This window comes from Akebia trifoliata, chromosome 8 (genome assembly GCF_017979445.1).
Source record: "Akebia trifoliata isolate Shusen 1 chromosome 8, ASM1797944v1, whole genome shotgun sequence".
Classification (NCBI taxonomy): Eukaryota; Viridiplantae; Streptophyta; class Magnoliopsida; order Ranunculales; family Lardizabalaceae; genus Akebia; species Akebia trifoliata.
Window position 1 is genome coordinate 37,459,993 of NC_141382.1, and position 12,190 is coordinate 37,472,182.

At 33.2% G+C, this 12,190-nt stretch overlaps 1 protein-coding gene across 1 annotated transcript in view; it reads right to left on the reverse strand.

Moving 5' to 3' along the window:
* LOC147396677 (purple acid phosphatase 23-like) overlaps positions 1-524 on the reverse strand; it is a 28,578-nt gene extending 28,054 nt beyond the window's left edge. The window contains exon 1 of the mRNA XM_086451714.1: positions 308-524. Within this exon, the coding sequence (XP_086307840.1) occupies positions 308-456 (149 nt within the window). The 5' untranslated portion in view covers positions 457-524. The remainder of the gene's footprint in view (positions 1-307) is intronic.
* Between the last annotated feature and the right edge of the window lie 11,666 nt (positions 525-12,190).

Genomic DNA, 12,190 nt, shown 5'->3' on the forward strand with positions numbered 1-12,190 from the left:
TGACTAAATGAATGAGTTGATATATAATATAATGGTGGGATATATATACCAGTGACCCAAGAGACCCACATGGAAGTAGGGGAAGAGATGGCTAAAGAAATCTGTTCAGGGAAGTTGGAAGTAGATTTCTTGGTAACCCTTGGATCATCTATAGGTAAGTCATCACTGCCTCGAACGATGGATTGAAACGACTGAGTCTTGGGTACAAATGGGCCTTCTAGTGTTGTTGGGATGTTCTCCCCAGTCACCAACAACAGGTCTATTAAGATCCAAAACATGATGAAAGATTTCCATAATTTACAATTACCCATGAATCTCAATCTCTTTGTTGTTGTTGTTGCTGATTTCTATATAAAGAGCTACTGAGACTAGTTCATTTGAGGTATTGTTGTTTTTATAGTTGTTGATGATGATTTCAAGCTCAAAGACCAGAGGGGATTGAAGTTGAAGCAACATGTAGAGTGCTTGGCATGTCTTGTAGCTTGTTGGTGGCTGCTTTGGGTGATTACTTCTAGGATGTTTTAATTGATATGGCTGTTGTACTCTGGTTTGTGGAATATTTCATTAGAGGCTGTCAATGGATCGGATCAGACCCGAAATCCGATCCATTATGAATTGATATCAATGGTCCAGATCAAGGGAGTGGGTTTCGATCAGGAACCACCAAGTCAATAAGAATCCAATATGATGATTTAATGGATTGGTTAATCCAAATCCATCTAATAGGGACTCCGATGATGTGTTCTACATATATAAATGTATATTTATATTTTATATATACTTCTGTTGAGTCAGTTCGGGTTGGATTAGTACCAATCCGAAAATATTGATATTTTGGATTGACCGGATCAGATCCAAAACAATACAATACAATGCAATTAGGGCTGTCAATGGATGGGGTTCGGAACGGATCAGGGTCGATTTGGTACCAATTTGATAAAGATCATATCAGATCTGGATCTGATCCAATAAGTATCGGATCATGCTTTTAACGATCGGGTTTTATCAGATGTCAATATTAAGGTCCAAACCTGATTCAATAACAATCAGATAGAATCTGGATCAGATCACATAACACAATATATATATATATATATATATATCAGATCAGAACCTTATCCAGATCCTTATTAGAATCTAAATCCTCGATTCAGATCCGAAGTTATCGGATCGAAACAGGTCGGATTTCAGTCTAATCCAATCCATTGACAGCCCTAAATACAATATACATCATATCGGAATGGATCCAGACTTAAAATGACAAATTCAATTTATGATCCAAATTAAGTCTGGGACTAATAAATTTCTTATAGGATCAATATTAAATTGGCACCAAACCAATCTGTTTGAACTCAATCGTTAGTTAAGGTTGTGTTTGGACACAACTTCTAGCCGTGACAAGTCGGCCAATCAAAAGCATTTTTGGAAGCCAAAATCTTATGAATTCTTGCAAAAGCCAGAAGCTGAAGTTTCACTCATTTTGGCTTTATAAGTTATTGAGAATCCAAACGAAACAAAAGGATAAATAAATTTAAAATGAAAATATTCCAATTAATTATACTTGAGAGCTGGGACTGTCAGCAGCCCAGCAGAATAACTTATATTGTAATTTTATTTATATATGAGAAAATTGTGGGCCTCCAGAAATAGGACCCAATATTTATGGGCCTAAAGATATCTAAAATGCCCTAGTGTTTGCTATGTTTATATGAAGTTTAAAGAGTTCTACATTTATAGAAGAGAGCTGCTATTGGCACCCGAACTTTTACTTATTACACCACAATTTCTAAATTATTTATCACACCACAATTAAAGATTAAAACCTATGTTATCTGGGCTTGTCAATGCGAACTCCATGTTTGGAGTTCGTGGTTCGCTAATCTAAAATGAATCAGGCTTGTAGGGGTAGGTAGAAAAAAGTTGTTTTCAGTTTGTTTTGGTTCGCTTGTGCATATATATAATTCAAGTATACAAGTTATAATTATAATTATAATATTAAAAAATTCTAAGTTAAATAAAAATAGGAGAAATTTACCCGATGAAACCAACTGTTACATTTTTATTACAAAAACTCCCTTGGAGATTTTACAACTCCAAGGGAACCTTATTTTTTGAAGTTTGTTACTCACAAAACCTCACTTTATCACGTATGTTACGAGCAAACCCTGGAGTGGGATTCCACATCATAAAATTCAAAATTGTGTTGTTAATTTGTTACTTAACATACCTTAGAGTGGATTCTAACCATGTCAATTTGTGTCATCCAAAAACGCATTCTAGTGTCACAGAGTTATAAAGGAAAAAATTCAAAGAACTTTGAAAAAATAAAACAAATCTTAATTTTCACCATTAAATTTTAGTTTTAAATTTGGGAGTTTGGTAACCATCAATTTTCTACACCGACGATCAAGTTCAAAAAGGTTTTTTTTTTTTTTCTTTTGAATCTGAGTTTTTTCATTAAACCTAAAAGAATATATAGTTGGATTGTTAATTTGATTATCCGTGTGGGCCCAAGTAAGATATCAAATCTTATTATGTTAGTCATTGTACCATGATCATAAAGTAAGGTTTATTCAGTTAACAAACTTGATAAAGTAACGGAGTTTTTGTAATAAAATTGCCACGAATAGATTTGAGTGGTTGGCTCAATGGCAATTTCAGACCGATAAACAGTTAATACTCATAGGTTCTGAGTTTGATACTTAGTATGAGCATTAAGTTCGTAGGGGCCACCTGCGAGGATGCACCCTCACTTACCTGGTGCGTGTGATGTATGGGAGTTGCATGTGCCTTGTGATTAGTCCTTGGACAAGACCATGGTCTATGGATTGAACAAAGCCCAGATACGGGCTTGGTACATTTTCTAAAGGGACATCCGATTATCAAACAAGAAAAAGAGGAAAGATAGTAAAGTTAGGTGGAAGGGATGTTTATCCCCATAATTATAGTTGGAGTGGGACCTACCGTTATGTTTGTTATATAGATGGTTCTTAAGATTTTTTGAAAATTTATACACCTCGAGATTTGTAATTGAGTCATTGATTTACAATCCTACTATTCATTCTAGATAGATAACCCAACTCAACCCTAGTCATTTTATTTCAATTCAACTTGCACCCTTGGGGGAGAGGCTCTTTTGAAACTTGATTGGTGGAATTATTTTAAGCATCAGAAAGTCTTTGGCATGTGCCACAAATTGTGTCTGACAATGGCAAATTGGAGACAATAAACCTATAAAGATTCATACACTTCTATTGGTGATCTCGAGGTGTTCATGATCAAAAGAAAAGAAAATGACTCAATGATATCATGTTGTAGAAGTGTGATGTCATATGCAATGTCAGAGATTATTGTTCCTTAAAAATAATTTACAACCATTGGATTCTATCAAAATGACTAATGCCCTTGTATGCAAAATGAAGCACCATTTGATTTTCTGAGCCCCCCAAAAGTAAGTTGAATTTCAATTATTTTTTGTGATCTTCATTAATATAAGGATAATGCTGAAGTAGCATTAAAATGTACATAGTGGGGGATATTTCTGACGTGAATGTATGTCAGAACCATAAATGCTTTAATTGAGATACGAATTACACGAATCATAGATGCTTTCATACTAGCAGCTCTCTTACAAAATTATACACAAATTGCAGGAATAATATCTTGAGATTGCTGCAATGCAATTCCATCCAAGTTGTTCATATCACTTCTCAGGATTTATAAAGGAGAAAATTAAGCTCCTCATCAGTAACCATCACCGACGGTATCAAATTAGACTAATGACTTTTTGATGTCCCCCCTCTAACATACACCCCCGGTATAGAACCGTAAATCATTTACTTTGGGATACATAAAATAATAACTTTTTCTTGTGTATCCCAAGACAAATGATCTATGGTGCTATGATGGGCGTAGGTGGACGCGTGTCAAATTATCACTGACTCGTCAAATTAATGACACTTGGATTCAGTCAAATGTCCAACTATATCCATGACGTTAGTCTCCCTAAAAGTAATGGTCTCGAGGTTGGACTTAATTGGTTGCTGCAACCAATTCATTAATTTCCATGTCCTAGTAAGGCTTTCACCACTTTTAGAGAAAATGATTGAACTCTAATGTCAATCCTATTAATGTTAAATCGACAATTGAAGACCAACAAGCAAGAAAATTTGTATTCCAATGTATGAGTATGAAGCACTTTTGTGCCTTCTCACTCGATTTGACAAAAGCTCGATCGTGGTATCTTTCTCTGTCTCTCAAGCGTATACCAGTCCCTCCTACCTGGGCCAGGGCCGAGGCTAGCTAGGCGGGGACAGATTTGATTCATGATCTGCCTTCCCGAGAACAGTTTGAGTTACGACTCGCCTTCTACTACATTCCCGCTTTAAAGAGATTGAGGGCTTGGGGCTTTAATAAAAGAGCTTGACGGTAGAAGTTCCTACTTGAACTTACCTTTAGAGCTTGGAGTTCGTTCCAACTTCCTCTCCCAGTGGGTGGTTGTCTCTGAACTACATCAATCCACAATATTAAAGCACATGAGAATTAGACTAAAGAATCTAAAGAAAGCTCAATTATCTTTTTATTTTTATTTTTTATGGGTAAGCTGGACTTGAGCCCACGACCTCAAAATTGTTTTGCAATTTGTTAAACAAACTGAGCTATGAATCTAAGCCCCAAGCTCAATTATCTTTGATTGAGCCATCAGTCATATTTCGTCACACTTTATATATATATATATATATATGTGTGTGTGTGTGTGTGTGTGTAACTATACAAGGTAACAAAGAAAATTATGATTGATTACCTCTATCTAGGCACAACCGCACTAGAGGATATTTGATCACTATATATATATATATATATAAGGTAGCAAAGAAAATTATAATTGATTACCTCTATCTAGGCATGACCACACTAGAGGATATTTGATCACAAGACCACTTGTAAAGGGAGATATGTTTGACCACCTACGCTATAGGTAATTGCATCCAACAACTCCATAGAAAGATGGATCGGGGACTTCCATTTTAATTAGGGAGGCTTAAGATTAATGGGAACTTTGGAACACCACTCATGCATCAATATCTCTAGGTAATATCAAATTCAATAGCAACAATATTCTAGTTTGGGAATTCGTAGAGATAAGTTCTTATGGAGTTTTATTTCATACTAGAGTTTGCCCATGCCATATCGGTCATCCTCTTTGAGGTTAAAAGAGTAAAAGAGGAAAGATGGTAAAGTTAGAGGGGTAATATTGTAAAAAGGAATAAAAGAAGAAGGATAGTAAAATTAGAGGGATATTATTAAAAAAGAGAGAAGGGGAGGAGAGGATAGACAATCAAGTGGAAGAGGGTAAAGAGAAAATAAAAATAAAATGTAGGGTAGTTTGGACCCCACTCCATATAGTTGGAGGGGTCGTTTATCCCTCACAAAATTGTAGTTGAGTAGGGCTCACCTTTATGTTTTATTATATAGACTAGAGCTTGCACATGAGCATTCTCCTTGGGGCTAAAAAACTATAGGAGAAAAGATGGTAAACCCTGAGGGGTTGACTCAATAGCAATTTCGGACTAATAAACAATTAATGCTTATAGGTTGTGAGTTTGATACCCAATATGAGGATTAATTCCACAGGAGCCACTCGCGAGGATGCACCCTCACTTACCTAGTGCGTGTGATGTGCGTGCGTTGCACATGCCCTGGGATTAGTCCTTAGACAAGACCATGGTCTATGGATTGAACAAAACCCAGATACGTGCTCGGTATGTTGTCTACAAGGATATCCAGTTATCAAAAAAGAAAAAGAGGAAAGATAGTAAAGTTAAGTGGAGGGGATGTTTGTCCCCATAATTATAGTTGGAGTGGGACCCACCGTTGTGGTTATTATATAAATGATTCTTGAGATTTTTTTGGAAATCTATACACCTCGAGATTTGTAATTGAGTCATTGATTTACAATCCTACTAATCATTCTAGATAGATAACCCAACTCAACCCTAATCATTTTATTTCGATTCAACTTGCACCCCTGGGGGAGAGTCTCTTTTGAAACTCGATTAGTGGAATTATTTGAAGTATAAGAAAGTCTTTGGCATGTACCACAAATTGTGTCCGACAATGGCGAATTGGAAACAATAAACCTATAAAGATTCATAAGCGTCTATTGGTGATCTCGAGGTGTTCATGATCAAAAGAAAAAAAATAACTCAACAATATCTAGGTTGTAGAAGTGTGATGTCATATGCAACATCAGAGATTATTGTTCGTTAAAAATAATTTACAACCATTGGATTCTATCAAAATGACTAATGCCCTTGTATGCAAAATGAAGCACCATTTGATTTTCTGGGCATCCCAAAGTAAGTTGAATTTTAAACAATTTTTTGTGATCTTCATTAATATAAGGATAATGCTGGGCTTAGACCCATAGCTCAGTTGGTTTGACACAGTGCAAAACAACTTTGAGGTCATGGGTTCAAGTCCTGCTTACCTATAAAAAAAAATAAATAAATAAAATAAAAGGATAATGCTATCTCGATGAAAGCATCTATAGTTCTGACACACATCTACGTCAGAAATACCTCCCACGATGTACATTTCAATGTTACTCTAGTATGACTCTTAATATAATAATACTAAAAAAAGTATATAAAAAAATTAAGAAAATATTTGAATTTAATGAGGTTATATAATTGTAATTATTGTAATTTAATGAGGGTAGGATCATAAATTAGAATTTATAAAAACATTCACACAATTATGAAAAATCAAAAGAACAAAAAAAAAGTGTTAGTACTGGAGTAACATTATGGGGGACATCGACTGACATGGATACGAGTTAAAACCATAGATGCTTTTCATCGAGATCTGAGTGAGATCTCAATGAAAGCATCTATGGTTCTATGCACGCCACTGTCCCCACACGATGTCCTTCACAATGTTACGTAGGCATTATTCAGGGGAAACCTGAAATGCAACCCAAACACGCAATGTGAATAATTTGACTTTCTTTCTTGTCATTCCATGCAATAAACTAAAGCCTGGACACCCTTATGAATTGACCCCTTATTATGAATTTTTACCTTAAAAATAAGAAATTAGATCCACAATGGCACATGTGATAATGATTGATGTGTGAAATGAACCTACCTTCTCTCTTTACAACTGCACTTATTATGATAGAATATTAAAGTTCTAACCTGTTTTCTTTTTCTTATAGTCTTTGAGTCAAATTATCAAACATGATGGAACGGTTTGGCTTCATTACTTATTATGTTTCTTTTTTGTCTCCAAAGGAAGAATGGGCTTAGAATGGAAGAAAATGGAAAATTACAACTAGACAAGAAACTTGAATTACACGTTTTGTCCCTTTTCATAGCCTTACAGCTAACATGATTATATAGAAGAAGTCATTCAATCCATATTTAATTGTCTCTCTTTATTCTCATTGTTAGCTGGGGTTGTTGGGCAACAAAACATGATCGAACCCCTGAAATTTCTGATATATTTGTATGTTTGACCTCACCAATGTTGCCATAATTTCAGGGCATCAGTCAATGGACTGGGTCTGGATCGGATCGGGGCTAATCGAAAAGGATTGAATTAGATTCAAATTGCTCTGAGAAAATTGAATTATACCCTTTTTTGGATTGGGGTTTTACGAGATCTCAATATTTTGAATCCAATCGTTGGATCATATCAAATTTTATTTTTTATACAAAATATAGATTAACTCATATATTTTTTAAAAGATGATCTATATGGTGAGGAGATCATTCTCACAAAAAAATCAGCACATTTTGAAACTTCTAACCCTAATTTAAAAGTTGAAGAATCGTGAACCATCCAATTTTTGTAAATCACTTTTGATTTTGGTGAGGAAATCGGTGGGGTTAGAAGTTTTAGAATGAACTGATTTTTGGTGAAGATGATGTCCTCACCATAGAGATCATCCTCACAAAAAATCAGTCCATTCCAAAACTTCTAACTCATATATTGAAAAATGTTTGGTAACATCCAAAGGCCTTATGGGGATCTTGGCATTCTCTATTATATTTTTCCCAATAGGATTCCTTCTTATTTTGATTGTCAATGAACAAGATAAAAGTATGTTAATCTTTTACATTCTTAATAAATGTATTTATTATGTTGGCATTGATTGCCAAAATATTTACTATAAAAAAAAAAAAAAAAACTTAAATCAAAAGACTAAAATGCTCATAATATTTATTGTGTAAAAGATCAACATACCTTTAACTTTTTTTCTACGAGACAAAATAAATTAAAATATTATTTTTTAAAAATGTGGTGGAGAATGCTAACATCATGGGGACGTTAACATTGTCCACCACATTCACTTTCCAATGATACCCCTCCTCATTTTATCTTTTAGTGAAAAAGACAATGATATATTAACCTTTTTATATAATAAATATTTGTCTTTTACATAATAAAACGTTATATGCATTTAGTTTTTATATATAAATATTTTGGTAAAAAAGTATTTATCATGTAATAGGCCAATATATTCCTATCATTTTTATTAAAAGACAAAATGGGTAGAGGTATTATTGAAAAAATAAGGATTAGAGGAAATCAATGATGATGATAGTTGGATTGATGAATATGACATCCATGTTGACTGCATAAGAATCCAAAAGAGGGATTGAGAACTTGCACATGATATCAATTGAGAATTGTTTTTGGTGTGTTCCTTATACATTCTCGCATCAAATAACAACACATGGCACCCTCTTTCGACACAATTGTCCTTATGTGAAAATTTGTTACAACCCAGGATGGATTTATACACCAATCATCAAATTAGCGATGTTCGTCAGTTAATAGATTCATGAATTTTTTTCATCATGATTTGGTAAAAATCATCTATCAGGTTATTTTGATGTGTGTGTTCATTGATGGATCGAGTAAAACTTAACAAGATCAATGGTTAGGGTTTTTTATTTTCGGGTCATCAATGGGCCAAGATGAGAATGAACCGTTTCTAATTGGGCTTCAAAATCAACCCAAGTCCAACCCATTGAAATGATTGGTTTAGGCCGAATAAAAAGTATCTATGTCAAGGCCCAATCGAATCTGAAAATATTCTAACCAATTTATGGGCCAACCCACAACATATACCTATATAATACTACAAATAAAGGATGGGCCTAGTACCAATACCCTAAGCCGACCCATGATGGGTCAGACCAGGCTACAACCTGACCCATTCACAACCCTGATCCTAACACCAAAATGGCACTTTCACTTACAATGATTCCCAATCATAATCAATAAACCAAGCACATGTAGGTGATTGGCCACAACTAATAGAACTTGCAAAAACGTGGATGCCTTGTACATCTAGTTTGATGTAACCTTTGAAAGCAAAATTATTCTCCACTTTATTCTTTAATAAAATAAAATTAAATTAAAGGGTAGACCTCTCTTGCCTCCTCCCAACTACCTAACAACCTCTTACTCTCTCCTTCTCTTCTTAGTGGATAAAGTTGATTCTTCTGTTTGGATTCCATAAAAGTAACCGTACCACGTGGGCTGTCAACATCAATTTTTTTTATTTTTTATTTTTATTAATTTATTATTAAAAAGTAAAAAAATAAAAATAAAATAAAACAGATTTGAGGACTGTTGCGTCAAAGAGAGCGTTAATTGCTCCGTGACGAAAGAAAAAATAAAACAAAGAAAAAATAAAAAAAAGATTTGACCGTTGGTCCGACCCGTGATTGGCGCTGAGTGAGTGCCATGTGCTTGAAGTTTTTTGAGGTATATGTTGTGGGCCCCACCAAACATTCTTCCACCCAAAACCACAAATTCAATTTCGTCCCCCACACCACACAGCGTGGACCGGCCAAATTATTCGCCAGTTTGGTCACAGGTTTACTCAATTGTGAAATTACGAAACTACCCTAATCATGACTTAGATTGATTTTCTAATTCCAATATATTTATTAGGATGAATTTCAATTCTTCATATTTAGTCTCGTTCATCCTCCTGTGATTACATTTTGATGATCAAGTCAATAAATTTTTTTATAAAATAATAAATTATATTAATATAAAATTTTGTACATTTTTCATTTCTCACCAACTTTTATATAACTTTTGAAAATCTTTGATCATATTATCTTAAAACCAAGACCTGCTTACATCACTTTAGTCAAAAATGGTAGTACGCGGTTCTTTCAAGACTTCATAGAGGCTTTTATACTCATGATATGCACATGTCAATGTTGTAGGGGTGTCTTTGAAATTCTCGATTTTAAGAACATGTGTTGTATTATTACATCGTCACATATTATATATCTCCTTGGGAAGAGTGTAAACACAATTTTGGTATCTCGAATTTAATATCTTCTTCCTCGAGACTAACTTGGATTCTGCAAAATAGAAGGGCTTGAGAATTATATATCTCTATCATTTCTTGGATTATCAAAGTTATCTTCCTCAAGAGCTAGTTGGTTGTTTAGTTCATTGCTACGGGATGTTTTTCGTCCTTGACAAATATATTCCCTCACACCCAAATTTACTAACATCTTTTACAAAAGAATATCGACTGGGCTTTACAAATATATTTATCAATCAAAGAGACAAGTACCCCTTTATATCCTGAACACCCCGAACAAAGAAGGATATTAACTTTATAGGAGAATAAGTAAATCGTACTCATCTTTGGGATATGTGCTGTAAGAACTTGTAAAGTTATTTAGGTTATGTAATGAGTAGGGAAAAAATGATATTAGATAATGGTGGGTTCCATCCCCTTCCCACCTATGATATCAAGAAATTCAAAAGGAATTTTGATTTGAAAATTTAAATTTAAATTTAAATAACAAATAAATTATGATTGCTATAATAATTAAACGACATTTTTTTTTCTTTTTTGTGAGAAGAAAAGAAAAATAGATTGTTAGCTTGCCATTGCAACTAAAATAATGTTGAAGTGACCTCAAGTTGGAACCATAGATGATTTTTCACTCCAGTGAAAAAGCATATATGGTTCTTATCCACTTTCACATCATGAAGTGTGATATGAGGTTCCAGCTTGAGGTCACTCCAGCATGACTCTTACAATTATTATTATCATTTATGAAGTTTTAGAGACTTGCAAAAAAAATTACTTTTGAGAAAGAAAATAAGATTGACATACAGGGAGATATATTTGATTGTAATGTAATAACATGAGAATTTTAGTATTTTATTGAATAAAAATGGTGATTTATTTCCTCCATTAATAAAGAATTTCGATTCTTTAGAAGTATCATGATCATCTAATAAGAAATATTTCAATATCTTCAAATGAATGATTTAAACACCTATTAATTATGACAACTGATTGTAGAGTTGATCATTCAAATCTTTCAATTCATAGATGCAGATCTTGGATTTATAAATGTGGATATTCTTGATACTCACAAAGAAAAAGAAAGTGATTTAAAAAAAAAAAAAAAAGTGACTTGGACAAAAAGAAACGAAGTAACTTAGACCAATCAATCAATATTGATTAGTATGTAATTTCAAGAATTTTGAATAATGGCTAGCGAAGTCTTTTTAAATTATTATTTTTATAATCCAATTGCTGTTACAACTCTTTGAAGAAAATTACAAAAATAAAAATAAAAATAAATAAAATAAATAAAATAAAATACCTTCAATATTTATGAAAAAAATTTAAATAATAAGGACCTAATTGGAGAGGGAAAAAAATGGTCAAAATGGCCAATAATAGATACCCTCCCAAAAAGTTGTCAATTTGTTGTATATGGTATAGATGTAAATGGTAGAGTATATGTATATAATTATTTATTTTAAGAAATATTATTGAAAATGCTATCACAAGGAATCATCGTAAGTTAAAATGTTGGTAACAAATGATAGACTTTAGACAAATAATTGCACTTAAATCTTTGGCTCAAAATTTTCTTTTTCTTCTCATATTGGTTGGGGCTAATTAAACTACTCTCGCAAAGATAAAATATATTTTATAGGAAAAAATGATAATTTTGTTAAATTATCAATTACTCATCTAAAAAAAACTCTTATTATCAATAAAAATCATATTAGTCTTAAAACTAGACATATATATATATATATATATATTTTCAATCAATTTGATGTCTTGACATCCACAACACTTTCAACTCACCCATTGTCTTTATGTTGAGCATTGGTA